The sequence below is a fragment of the Pteronotus mesoamericanus genome, unplaced genomic scaffold, assembly GCF_021234165.1.
Source record: "Pteronotus mesoamericanus isolate MK-2021 breed Mesoamerican mustached bat unplaced genomic scaffold, CSHL_Meso_final scaffold_167, whole genome shotgun sequence".
NCBI classification, from domain to species: Eukaryota; Metazoa; Chordata; class Mammalia; order Chiroptera; family Mormoopidae; genus Pteronotus; species Pteronotus mesoamericanus.
In genome coordinates this window covers 29,831,611-29,846,350 of record NW_026555308.1, presented here as the reverse complement: position 1 = coordinate 29,846,350, position 14,740 = coordinate 29,831,611, and the positions used below count along the sequence as shown (strand labels likewise).

Genomic DNA, 14,740 nt, shown 5'->3' with positions numbered 1-14,740 from the left:
TCCCTAAAACTAGCTCTAGGTCCACAGACAGAAAAACATCAGTGTCAGCCCCCCAACTCCTACCTGATCCACTGACATGGGCCTGTCTGTCCATAGAACCTTGACGTAAGCTCACCTTCTGAAATACGGACCTTGATCCAAAAGGACTCCAGAAGTCTTTTAATAAAACCTGCCGCAAACTCTGAAGGTGTTTTATGGTGTGTGTGTTGAGGATTATCTGGGAATAAATATAGCAAAGCCTAGAGTTCTAAAGTACAGAGAACATAGTCCAACTAGCCATTCATTCACTCATTCATTTATTCATTGCTCAGATATTTACTGAACACCTACTATGGGCCAATGTTGTTGCTAGGTGCTGCAAAAACAGCAGTGAACAAAAGAGACAAGAATTTCTGGCTCTCCCCATGGAGGGAGACAGATTATCAACAAATACATGAGTAAATAAGTAGTTTATCAGGTGGTGGTAAGTGTTGTAGAGATAACAAAACAGAGAAGAGGTAAGGCATGCCAGGAGCTAGGAGTCACAGTTTTAGAGAGTAATCAGGGTAGTCCCTTCTAGATATGTGGCCTTTGGGATAAGATGTAAAGAGGTGAAAGTTATTTGGGAGGAGAATGTTCCAGGCGGGCTGTCTAGAAGCGCAGAGGCCTCATAGGGGATTGTTCCTGGCTCGTTGGAAAAGCGTCACAGAGATTGGCACTGGTGTTTGGGAGTGAGTGAGATGGGAAGAAGTTACCTTAGGTAAGAGGGTGGGGGGGTCTGGTAGGGCCTAAGAGGCCACTGTCAGGACCCTGCCTTTGACTCTGAGTGGGCTCGGTGAAAGGGGACTAGGGCCGCGTTTTGAGCAGAAGAGTGTTATGATCTGACTAAAGTTGTAACAGGATGGCTCTGGCTACTGAGTAGAGACAGTAAGGGATGAAGTCGGAGCAGGCATCCAGGTAGAGGCTCTTGCAGGAATCCAGGAGAGAGATGATGATAGTTTGGACCAGTGTAGATGTCGTGGAGGTGGTGAGAAGTGGTTGGATTCTGGATACATTTTGTAGGGAAAGCCAACGGCGCTTGCTGACACATTGGATGCTGAAAGAGAGAGAAAGGAGTAAAGATAACTCCACAGCTTTGGTCTCAGCAACTGGAAGGATGGAATGGCTATTGACTGATTTATGAGTCAGAAAGGGAAACTGCCATGGAATGACAACTTAGGGAATGCAATTCTCACTGATGACATGGATCTTTGGGGTGGAAGTCATGCATCTATAACGTTCTGCTTCGCGGTCTTGTGACAGGATGAGAGGGATTGAGGGGTCAGGCTGGAGGATTCCTGGGTGCTATTCAAAGCCACCCGAAAATGGATGTCTAAGAGTGTGCCACCTGGTTTTCAAATTCAGTGTCAGAGTGCCATTCAAAAGTGTACTTTTGGATACACCATATGCTTTGCTTTTCAGTCTTTCCTTCTTCTAGAGTCCAACCCACATGAAGTGTAGCTAATTAGAGTGTTGAATAAACTCTACCAGGGTGTATGTTACATCATTTAGTACCTGAAATCCTTGGAAGAAAATTCACAAAGCCACAGCAGCTTGAAGTATCATGAACCCAGTAGGTAGACTAAGCAGCTCTTTTGCGTCTAGTTCAGAGCTCTAACTGAGGTTAGAGGGAAGTTTAAAGAATTAAGTTACTGACTAAAATGCTCAACAGTGACAATCCGCCTTCCCTCTAAGGGTATTATAGGAATTTTATTTCAGTTCCTGTCTCAAAGTCGTATATCTGTCATGTGACTGGCCACCCAAGAAACCAGTAGAAAGCTTCATCAGATAGTGTGGGGGAGACAGATATATGACTTTGACTCTAACACTAAGATGGATTCTCATTCCATATGATTCATTGAGAGACCAGGGGATGCTTACAATGAAGATTCCTTATTCTGTACTGAGAAAATACTCTGTGTGATTTAAAAGCACAAATGTGTGAAAGGGCATGGACAGATAATTTAACAGAAAACCTTCCACAGTCCTGAGTAATTTAAATCATCTCAACTGGATTAGCAATCCTAAAACAATTTTTATCCTACTGAGCTAGCCACAAAATAAATTAGGAACCTTATAAAAATGCTTCTTGAGATCAAAGACCTTACTTGACAAAGTGCCTCCACAGAGCCTCCTTATAGTTCTATGCACAGAGTAAACAATTAATAAATGCTCACTGGATAAATATTAAGAATCTTATTGCCATTAAATATTGGGTGATTAACTATTTCAGCCAGATTTCTCTTTGTTAATGAAACTGATACTTGGCCAAAGACATTAAAGAAAAATATGATTTTACTTAGTGAATAATACTTATTAAACACTTTCCACTTATAAAAATATCATTTTCTTCCCATGGCTCTTTCAACATGGAAAGTGCACACTTCCTATTGAGCATGTGTGCGGTGGGTTCAGGCTCCAGTAACTGCCTGCCTCCGGCAGTGGCCGTGAGGCCTTGGGGCACACACTCTGCCCCGACGAGCCATTGGAAGCTGCCTGGCCTCAAAGAGAAGGCAGCGTTTCCCACAGGCATTTGGGCTCTGGAAACAATTCCTCAATTCCTATTTTCTTTTAAAAAGCCCGTTTTAAATGTAACAGATCTCCAGAGAGCGAGCCACTCCATCCACTGTGGGCCTTTCAGAAGAGCCTGAAGCTTCCCCTTGTTGACAGATTGCATCCCCAAGAAGGCGCAGGTTCCCCAAAGCTTCTAGTGGGGGATTAGCTCCTGCAGAGTGTAAAGACCATGGTGTATTCATATTCATTTCAGAGGAAATGTTTTTAGAAAACCTGGGAGTAAATGTCAAACAAGTCTTCCTGCTGCGGGTTCTGCCTTGGCCCGAGAAGCTGAGGTAGCAGAATGTGAAACTGGAGGGCCATGCAGGAGTTGCTGCGCTGGAGTGAACTCTGCCTCCGGGAGGCCTGCCTTTTTCTTTTCATTCTAAAGAGCAGAGAGTGAAAAGGGGCACCTCTGTGTAGTGCTTGTCACCCTCACTATCCCTTCAATAATGAAAAACTCAGCTCAGGGGTAAAGGAAGCCCTGCTTAAGCTTCACATCCATGAACATTGAGGAGAGTACATACAGCTCCACCCACCAAGAACATCTGTGTGCAGGCTCTGTGGGAGACGTTGCGATGGGGCACACACACACAGGCCCTGTCCTCAAGGAACGCAGCCCAGGAGAAGGCATGTAAGCCCACAACTACAGTGCAGAACACCATGCACGTGCCATGTGTGATGGCCTTAGCAGGGAGCCCGAGCTGGGCCTGGGGTGTGAAGCTGAGGATCAGTGCAGTTGGGAGCAGCCAGGGTTCCAGGCCGCTGTATGCAGTGGGGTGCTGGGATTGGACTCCTCTCAGGAATCCAGGTGCTGGAAGTTACATTTTAGCTCTGAATGAGGACTAGGGAAATGCTAACCTCAAGGGGGAACTGTGCTGCTTAAACCATTGGGTGAAAACAGAGTGTCACTCTATAAAGCAGTCCTCACTGCAGAATGGCATGGCTTGATTTTGTCCTACCTACCAGGTATGGAAACCCTGGGTTAGGAAACTAATATAAAAATTAGTTCAGAGGTGGAGAAATCTGTAAGATCCTAGAGGAGCAGAGGCAAAGTCACCCATTGGGATGCCTATGGATCTGCACAGCGCTCCAACAGAAGGTCACACGCTGTGACCTTTCTCTCTGTGATAATGCGTTCACAGAGAGAAAGGACAACACAGGGACACCACTGTCATGAGAGACGTGACCTCTGGGTACCATGGTGTGCTGCCTAGATCTCAACCTTGGCACAGGGTTGAGGCCCTCATTCCCCAAGTTCCTGGTAGTGTAGGGGTTGACAGCTCTCAGGTGCGTTTACTTCCAGAAATTACCTTTAGCTTGAGAGCCTCTTTACCTTGCTTGTGCTCTGTTCCGCTGGAGCCTGTGTCTACTGATGGTCAGTGTAGGGGGTATTAAGGACTGGCTCCCTTGTCCCAAAGTACGGCAACCCTGAAGGACCTTCCCAGCCCCAGACCTATTTAATCTCCTTTCTCAACAGGCCCTCTTGCCTCACTTCCCAGCAGGTGCTGATTCAGGAGCATTTCTCAGTAAATCTGCTGCACACAAAACTCCCAAATCTCCATTTCAGAGCCTTCTTCCCAGGGAACCTGACTTAAAATGGTCACTCAGGTTTATATTTCCGGTCCAGTCCTCTCCAGTAATCCCCAGACTCCTATCCAACTGTCTGCTCCACATCTTCTCTTGCATGTCTCACAGGCGTCTCAAGCATGTAAAACGGAAACCATTCTGTCCACTCCCGCCACCTACCTCTCCCCCAGTTCAATAACTCTCACTCCCGTCCATCCAGTTGCTCTTTCTAGAAACCATGACACCTTGCTCTTCCTCACCCTTCTATCCAGTTATCAAGTCCTGCTGGGTGTATATTCTTAAATGCATTTTTTCCCCCACTTCTGCTGCCACGAGGCTGGTCAGCATCACCAGACGCTCTGGCCTGGACCACTGCAGTGGCCTCCGAACGGCCCGTTTCCACTCCTTTCGTATCACAGCAGCCAAAATGAAGTTTCATTGATTTGCTAGTTTTATCGGTTCAGCTTACTCACTTGTTTTGTTTATAGGTAGTTTGGTTCTATAGATCAAAGCTCAGAAAGAACATGGACTTACATAATTCTCCTTCCAAGCGGTAATCAGTTGACAGATTCTTAGATGTCCTTCAGATACATTTTTTTGGCGCATTTAAGTATCAAGAATACTCTCCCACTCTTCCTCTGGCTCTCACTCTGTCCCCTCCCCTTTTTATACAAATAGCAGCATTTTATATACATTGTTTTACACCTCCCTTTTTCATTTAACAATATAGAGCAATGATACTTTTAAAACATAAATCTGGTCTCCTCACACTGTAGCTTAAATTCTTTTTCTGACTTGCAATGACTTTGAAAATAAATCTCCTGTTCTTTAATATGATAGCCTTTGGGCCACATATAGTCTTCAGAAATATTTTGCAAGGCTCACATACTGTTTTACAAAATTAGAATCAAACGTCATTCGACTGGCCATGCCCTATTCAGTTTTCTGCTGACCCCAGCAATCTCTATTGTATGGACTTGCCTCCCATCCCTTCTTTCTGTTACCTGCCGCTCCCGCAGGCATTGGTGATGGCGCTGCCTTCCTTCCCAGCCCCCGCTGCAGCCCCTCTCCCCTTCTTTCTCTGACCACAATAGCCTTCTTTCAGTTTCTTCAGACCTCTGAGCACCTTCTCACCTCAGCGTAAAACACAGACTCTACGGGACAGGTGCCAGTGTTTCCTCTCTTTGCATTGCCTTTTCCTCTTTTTACACCCCTGTCTTATCCTTGTACCCTTCAGGACTCACATTCAAGGCCGCTGCCTTAGCGGAGCCGTCCCTCACACCCAAGTTCAGTCACCCTGGATCCGTGATTTCCTTTCTTCTCTCTCATGGCACTTTTCTCACTTGTATCAACTCTTACGTTGTCAATCTAAAATTTGTATATTTTTCACATTTTACACTTTCTGAGCCTGGAAGATATCTTACCATGAACGGTGACTTATAATTAATGATATGGCTTGCCATTAATGGAATTTTAGATTTGACGAAACTGAATAAATATTGATTTGTAAAAACAGCTGTTTACTGTCTGTCTCTCTCACTAGAGTTTAAGTGGCCCAAGGACAGGGGCTGTGGCTTTCTTGTTCCATCTGTATCCGCAGCACCTCGCACAGTGTCAGGCGTGTAGCAGCCGCTCAGAAACTACCTGTGGATTGAATGAATGGCCAGGCGAGTGAAGCAGAACTTTGTTTTATAGATCCTAAATTTGCCTCTCATTGTTTTAACTTCCCAGGATTTGATGAGTTTATGTTCATTCTTACTATATCTTTTAGGGCTTTAAGGGTTTGTCCTCTTCCCATTAATATTTGTTTTGTAGAATGAAGAGAATTTACTAGCGTGGTATGTCTTTAGGTAGAAACCGCTTCATCTTTTTGATCATTTTCGTCAGTCATCGCTGGGCCTTTGCAGTTATCTGGACTGTCTTCAGGTAGGGTGAGATAGTGTGTCTGAATTCATTTTCTATTTTCTTTCTGATAATTCCATGAATTTTGTTAATGCTTTTTTGATTGTTGTTATAAGTCAGGCTGGTTTTTAGAAAGAATAATCTTCTGTGTCTTTTAGGTCCTGCTTTAAAAAATTATACTTTGTAGACCTCTGGGGTTCCTTGGAAGTTTGCTAGAGCTCTGCAGGACAGCTTAGAGAGCAAAAAAAAAAAATTACTTATTCCTATCCTTACTTATTCTTCTCTGTAAATTGTATATTCATTTCATTCAGTAGGATTGCATTTATTCACACGTATAATGACGGATCACGCCAGAGTAGACTACAGAGTGCAGGCATTGCTATCTGCATCTCAAACAAACAAACAAAAAAGTTACAAACAAACATTTGTATTGGGGAGTCCCAGAGAAGAAATAATAAGACAGAAGATAATTTCATTTCAAATCTTACTGCCTAAATACTACTATTACTACCATTAACTCAGGTCCCATATATCCTAGATTATTATAAAAACTGGTCTAAATTTTTCTTTATTACCATTTTGACATTGATCATTAAACCTAACAAAAATTCATTGGCCCACAAATTCTTTAGTTTAATATAAAGTTTTTGTGGCCATAACAATTTTTGGAAAATTAACTTATTAGGTCGCTTTCCAGGAGCATAAGTGAGATGTCAGAATTTATCATCTACACTTAGAGTATCATTTCCCCCCAAAGGCATCCTAACCCTCTTCCCCACGGTGGAGCTTTTGGCTGGATTTCCTGCTCTCATGCATGTTGATGACATCTTCATTCCACAGTCTTCCCACTGTGCCTGCCTTCCCGTTAATGTGGCATTTCCCAGTCTGCAAGAGCTTAGTGTTGCCTGAAAGATTGTGGGTTTCCCTGTGCTTTGTCTCTTCCGGATTAGTTACGAATGGGCTAAGCAAGATGAGTTCTACCCTGATCTCTGACAATCCTACTGTTTTTATTTTTTATTAAAAAATGCCAAAATGTGGTAAGACATCCCTCCTTATCTTTCAGTTAATAAAGTCTGTGTTCAAGCACAGATTTTCTGAAAGTCTAAAATGTGTGGACAAATTGCATCTTCATTATATACTTTTGCCCCAGAAATTGAAATTATACATAAATATTTATATATAAAATGTATATATACATATACCTTTATATGTATATATGACATACATTCATGTGAGATAGATATGTTCATGTGAGATGTACTAGCTATAAAATGTCCTTTTTATTTGTGAAATACAGCTTGTGAGCAGAGACAGTATAGGAGTTTGGTCAGAAGAAATTCTCTGGAAGTCAAAAAGCTAAAGCTTCTAGTGCAGCTGTGTGCCCTTAAGTGGATGTATGACCCTTGGCAAGTTATTGGACTTTCTTAGATTTGAGCTGTTTTTATTTATAAATATTTATTTATTTATCACTGATTCTCAACCCCAATTATACATTAGAAGCACTTGGGGAACTTTAAAGAAATGAAGATACCTAGGATCTACCAAATGATTCTGATTTAATTTTCTTAATCCTCACCCAAGGACATGTTCACTGATTTTAGAGAGAAAGAGAAAGAGAAACATCTATGTGAGAGAAATATCAATTGGTTGCTTCCCTTACGTGCCAAAACTGTGGATTGGGCCCACAACTGAGGTATGCTCCCTGACCTGGAATTGAACTGCAGCCTTTTGGTGCATGGGACGATGCTCCAACCAACTGAGCCACCTGGTCAGGGCCTGATTTAATTTTTTAAAAATATCCCCTGTGAGTCTCACATCAGTCAGGGTCAAGAACTGCCAACTAGGAAAACTCTAGGTTCTTTCCAGGCCTCTGAGTCTCTTGCTTTATTTTTTTCTTCTCCAGATGGGATGGGTTGTGCCAACAGAGTGTCATAGACTGAATTATTTCTTTTGTTGGGTTTGTGTGATTACATGTGAGTGTACAGAGAATGCTCTGAGTTGAAGAGTCCTTAGTGGCAGCACATCACCCCCTCTATGTCCCCACATGTGGTGTCTACTTGTCCACTCAGGCACAGAGCCCCTGTGCAATCATGGTCCTCTTCCATACTCTCTTCTAGTTGAGCACGTTGAGTTTTCATGCTACGTAGGAACCTCAGCAGTTGTCTGTGCCTGAAAAGGATAAGAGCTCTCAGTTCATGTGTTTCCTTCCATGTGGCCTTGAACTAATGACCAACAGCCACGGTTTATTTCCCATCACCAATCTCTTTGCCAGTCAACACTTAAAAACTTTTTAGTCTCTAATTTCCTTCTCTTGACCACGCTATTGTCTTTAATCTTTTTGACCCCTGAAATAACCAAAGAATACATTTATTGACACAGTAGATACTATAAAAGGGAGAATAATAATTTTTAAGCACATTAGGTTCTAATCACTTCTGAACATGTGGGTTGACCAGTGAATACACAATATATGTTATTAACACAATAACAACTTTAAAAAAAAGAAAAATAAATTCCAAATATTTTAGGTTTCCCTCCTCAAAAAATGTTTCTTCTAGTTCTTTCCTCCCTCCCCCTATCCCCGTCCCATTTTAGGCTCATCTTCATTCTAGTCTCTTTTCCTTCTATTATAAAAAGATTGGCTATTGTTAATGGTAGGCCCTGTGATGAATACTTTCATTATCTCATTTAAACCTCATAAAAGGGGGTTTAACAAAGAGGAAACCAGGGCTCATAGAGCTCAACATCTATTGAATGGTAAACATGGCATTTACTAAATGTTACCTATGTATTATCTCACTCAACCTTTTGGGTGACTATTTTACATTTTACCAAGGACTAAATGTGGATGTCAGTGTTCCATCCTTGCCCATAGTCACATGCCTAGTAAATAGTGGAGTTAAAATGTTGGCCACTTTAACCATAAAACCATGGTGCTGTTACTTTCAGGATTATTACTACCTCTCTCTTAATTTTGCAGACGGGGAAACTAAGACACAGAGAGATGAACTAACTTGCTTAAGATCACCCAGTTCATAAAAAGCAGAGTTGGGATTTAAACCTAGGTCTTTCTGATTGCAAAGCCAAAGTTGCAAGCACCATAGTTCGTTGCCTTGCATTCTGACTTTATCCATGGCACAATTGTCTAAATCATGCCTCACTCAAGCCTTCCCCGAACACTGATTTTTTTTTTCTTGATGTTTCTGCTCAGAAACAGTCTGCATCTATTTCCTAGGCCCAAAGTCTTTTGTTTATTCCTTTGGACTTTAAAGGTCCTTCGAGGTCTTGCCCTGCCCGCCCCCTGCCTTATTCCCACAGTGTCGAGAACCCATGGCCCTGCTTGGTCAGCCTGTCTCTCTCACCATCTCACCAGCGTGCCAGACTTCTGTCTCCAGGTGTCTTCCTTAGTTCCATCATCTTTTCAGCCAGTTTTTCTTGAAGAGCGGTGCTGTGTTGGCAAGGTCTGGTGGAAGGCCTCAATCTACCTTCCCTACACTGTTCAAGGCCACCCTCTCTGGGCAGCCGCTGCTGTTCTTGTCCCCTCTCTCTTGCTGTGCCTCCCATCTGAACTCCCTCCAAACCCAGGGTGCAGTGTGCAGTGTGCAGCCACCTTATGGAGTCCATATGTCTAAAGTCATAAGCGATCTCTGTGAGGGTGGCCAAGACCTTGTACGAACAATCCCCAGCATACAGTAGTTGCATAATAATAGGCATTGAATGAGTCATTAAGTTGTGATAACAGTGCTTCCCCCCAAATCAAATTGTCTGTTATTATGTTAATCCTGAGTGCAGAAAAACAAAGTTTCAAAATGTTGATTTATAAGAAATTTTTTTTAAAAGTGCATGTTAATTGTGTTTATTTTAAGGGCCAGTAAAACTGAACTTCTCCAACTCTGTTGTTCTCCCAGTAAATGTCCCCTCCACGGTAATGGAAGCCATGTGTAGACAGGACGCCCTGCAGCCCTTCAGCAAGAGCAGCAAACTCTCCCCAGCCACTCAGCAGCGCTCCGTCGTTTTCCCACAGACTCCGTGCAGCAGGAACTTCTCTCTCCTGGATAAATCTGGGCCCATTGAGTCAGGATATAATCAAATCAGTGTGAAAAACCAGCGAGTCCTTGCAAGCCCGACTTCCACGAGCCAACTGCACTCGGAGTTCAGTGACTGGCATCTTTGGAAATGCGGGCAGTGCTTTAAGACTTTCACGCAGAGGATCCTGTTGCAGATGCACGTGTGCACGCAGAACCCCGACAGGTAACCATGACTCTTCTGCTCGCAGTATGTTTGCTTAGTGCGACCCACTGCTTGCCTTCCCGACAGGCTCTATCCCTTCCTCCAGCCACCCCTTGGGGCACACACTGTGGTCAGAGGTGTCTGCGTTCTGGAAGGTCATGGCCATGCCTTTATTGTTTAGAAGGGCTGCAGGAACAGTGGTTATTGAGGGGAATCTGCTCTTGCTTTCCACACAGTTTTGTCCAAGCCTAAAGGGGAACACAGTAGAAGGAATAGCTGTGACTATCATAGATGGGAAAGTGAGGTCAGGATAATTAGAATCCTATCTGTCTTCCAAAGATAATATAGCTGGCTGCTCTGCTGCTGTCACAGTCGTTTCAGGGTTCACCTCCGGTGTGCCGTGGTGTGAACTTAATTAAGTACTAAGAGGTAATGAATTGGAATTTTTTGCTTAGTACTATTTTTCTTCAGAGCATGTGAACCCATAAATCCTGCAAAGCTGTCAAAAGGAAATACCTACTCTGCTAGTGATGTGGAGGAAAACAGATGCCACTTATTCAATAAACTAATATCCACACAGAAGAAAAATGTTGACTAGATACCTCAGAGTCAAAGTTGGTTTGAAAGTTTGTCAATAAAGAATTTTATGGCCATGAACTGAGGATGAAATTTAGCTGAACAAGTGAATTAAAATTTCAGGTACTCTGACGAGTGGCATAGTAGATATAATGGAACTATTATTTATGAATCAAAACTGGTTTATTGGACAGTCTTGATAGCTGGGAGCGCCAAAGACAAAAATCAAATTAATTCAGAAAGAAAGGGTTGTGTTTTATCTCTTCTTCACGGCCTATGAAAATTTGATTAAACCCCAAATATCTAAGAATAGCATTGAAAATGCACATTGAATATAAAAGCAGGAAATACTTTTTGGAAGCAGGAAAAGAGACTAGGAAGCAGGACTCCTGAATTATTTTCTTCACTTGGCCACTGGGTTTACCTTAAGCCACTTGGCTCTCCTTGCGCTGTAGTGTGCGTCCAGCTTCACTCTCCCAGCTCGGCAGGCGGTGACCGTACGCTAGGAAACCCAGCAGCGGGGGTGGGGGCGTGGCAGACAGGGAGTGGATGCTCCCTAAATAATAAGAACCACCCATTGTAGGGTCCATAAGCACACTTACCTGTGTACATGTTTTTGTTTGTGCCCTTCTAGAAGCATTGCTGTAACTAATTAGCGTGGAAACATTTGCTTTAGGGCTGGTAAGGCAGTTGTGCCTTTACGATCTTTTACTTTCAATAGGAGAAACCCCAGCCCCGACCCCGGTGAAAATTAGTACTACCAGCTTTAGAGGTGGCACAAAAGTTTTGAAAATGTTTCCTTCACGCAGAAAGGACTTTTTTCCTGAAAGTCTGCCTGCTGTGCAAATATACATATAGCTTCAAGATATATTGATTCAAAATCTGCAAAACATTTTAGTAGTTTAGTATTAACAAGATGCATTAAATCCTGTTATTATAAACTTTTTAAATTGAGTGAGTTCAAATGGATAGATTTGTTATTTGCACAGATTTGTTGTCATAATAACTGAACAGGCAAGGGGAAATGAAATGATAGTTGAAAGTTTCTGGATTTCAAAGCTTAGCTGTGAGTATGATATAATTCCATGCTGAATGTCACATAAAGCAATGAAAACACATCATGATATAGGAAGATACCAAAGCAGACCATTTGGACTCACCCCAGTCAAGCTTAGAAAACCTTACGTGTATCATGGTTTAAGTCCTTATGAAGTCTGTCTTGTCGAATAATAGTGTCCTAACTTGTAACACATCTATGTAAACTGTCAGAGAAGTATACGACAAATTAGGAAACTTACTTGTACAAAATACACTTGCATGAGAGACTGTTAGATCAATGCTCATTCCAAGCTAATTTAGAGTTCTTGGCAAAAGTCTAAGTGGCTTGAGACTCCTTTCCTGTGCTAGACCCCAATGGGCTTCTCTGACTCAGACGTCCAAGCTGAGGGTGGCCAGGCCTTCCCTCTTCAGGTGAGGTGTAGTAATGGGTGCTTGATTTCTTTGTGGATAGCCAGAAAGGGATCCAGTTACTCGGGCATGGGTTCCTGCCTCTCCCTTTCCTGTGCTTTGTTGGTGACATGAGAAGTGGTCACCATTATTCACAAATAAATTAAAATTAAGACTTCAAAAACTTAGTCCCTTCCTAGGCAAAGTGAAAAAGTACAGTGTTCCTTAGTAATGATGAGGAGATGCTTGAGTTACTCCATTACATCTGAGTTGACATCGGAGATAAAGGATAAATAGGAGATGCCCAGTCACTTTGACCCACTAGTTGCATTCTAGGGACATAGTTTGCTTTGAGCATATAGGACTGGAATAATTCTTTTCCATTCCAAAACCTAGAATGTTCCCTTTGTACCAGCAAGTTTGAAAGTAAAAGACACTCTCTTTAATTCTTAACCACATGGGTGCTAAATAAGAGAAATATACAAAACTAAAGTGGAACGTCAAATTTGTGCATGATGGTTGCAAAATTTGGAGCCTTTTCTCTTTTGTCCATGTGAAGAATTGCCACTGCTGAATGTACACCCTTTCTTTAGTGAAGCAGCATAAATCAAGTGGCTTTCAGTCTTTGGCAGTTTGTGCCTATTCAGGCATATACAGTGAAAAAGCTTAGAACTCACAGTCAAAAACCATTTCCCTTTGATTTTGAAAAACTCAAACACTTTTATTTTGATAGGAAAATCTTGCTAGAACCAGAGGTAAGAAAGGGAGACACAGAAGACAAAGTCAGAAGGTAAACAGGTTAGAGTTTCAAACAGATCCAAATTTGAAACAGCCCCCTGAATCTTGGGTCCAAAAGATTTTTCACTCAACAGACTGAATATTTGGCCGTGAAACCTAAGACATTGGAGCCTTCATCAAAGAGACTTTGTGTGTCTATATTTGTGAGCTTTTTCATGTGAGGGACCATCAAAAAATCTATGCCTTCATATAAAGAAAGGAGATCCAAGGGAACCCAGGGTTGCCAGCGTCACTTTTTCTTTTTTCAACTACCACGTTATTTAGATGGAACACAGAAAAAAGATTCCACTTGACCTAGTAAGATAGGAGTTAATGTGAAAGATAAAAATACATCAACGAGGGTCCAAAGAACCACAGAATTGCTATCTCTTGATTTTGTTCTGTTAATATTAACAAACAACTCCCTAAATCTCTTCTTCCTTTTCCTCAGTCAATTGACTTTTTTTTTTCCTAAGTGAATTCGAAGGGAAGAAGCTGTTGGAATCTAGATCAACCAGCATTTTATTTAGGGACTTCATAAACATTTGGGGTTTTGCATAAGCTTATGACCTAACCCAGGGCAGCCTGACTCACTTTTGCTCAAACTAGGAGTTAGAAATCCCTTTTCTCTTCTGTTTTTCTGCTGCAGAAACTCTCAACAGGCACATGCACAGGGGTTGGTGGGTGGGGGGGGGGGGGGCAGCTCCAGAAAGGGGTAAGCAAAGCCTTCAATCATGGTAAATTATTTCCTGATGAATACGTTCTGTTTCATTTTTTGCAGAGTGTCTTTATAATGCTCATCTTCATCTTGCATCCTTTTCCTTTTCTTTTCTCTTTTTTGGTCGGTTGTGCCACGTGGGAAAGTTTGCCTTTAGCCTCCTGGGTGCACCTTAGCTGCTCACATGTGTGTTTTGAATGCCATTGTTTATATATGAATGCACTGGTTCCAGAGGGGAAGATGATTCTGGAAGGTGCTGTTTGGTGGGAGGAGCCTGGAGATAATCCATCATCATAATAGTTTCTTTGGAATGCGTCAGTGTTCTGTGTTCCACTGTCCCTCCTCCCCCAAGTGTGAAGGTTATCTTCTTCCTAGCATTCCATGTTTTCCAGGTCCTTTGGCTCTGCACTTTTGCTGCTTTTGTGAAATCTTTTTTCTCCTTACATAGAATTAAGGTCATTTCTCACTCCACACAGCCAACAGTGACCTAAGGAGGGAATGTGGCCCCAACTGATCAACTTTTGTCCTGGAGGCGCTCATGACCTGAGAAAAATCAAAGACATATTAATAATATTTTAAACCAAACCACACTTAATTTTGTTAAATGTTTCATTCTTATCCTGTGTGTACACCAAACCAATTACAGACTCAAAAGTAAATGAATTGCACATTTTACTGGACTAATCTTTGACAGAGGAGCTGCCAGTTACAGAGAATGCCAGGGGATGAACTGAATTGTCTCACTGCTTTCTGCTTAAAATCTTACAGGGTATACGCTAACTAAATTAACCCAGGCCTTTTCTGTGCTTCAGTTATTTCATTATTGTATATGGAGCACCTTGTAGTTTTCCATGAAACTTGATGTTTCTTTAGGAATTAAGCCACATGAGACTGTTTCAATCAAAATTAACCAAAATGAAGTAAAATAAATTCAGTTTCTCAGTTGCCCTA

General features: G+C 42.2%; 1 protein-coding gene across 1 annotated transcript in view; it reads left to right on the top strand.

Moving 5' to 3' along the window:
• PRDM6 (PR/SET domain 6) overlaps positions 1 to 14,740 on the top strand; it is a 96,703-nt gene that overhangs the window by 70,497 nt on the left and 11,466 nt on the right. Inside the window, exon 5 of the mRNA XM_054589323.1 lies at positions 9,951 to 10,293. Within this exon, the coding sequence (XP_054445298.1) occupies positions 9,951 to 10,293 (343 nt within the window). The remainder of the gene's footprint in view (positions 1 to 9,950; positions 10,294 to 14,740) is intronic.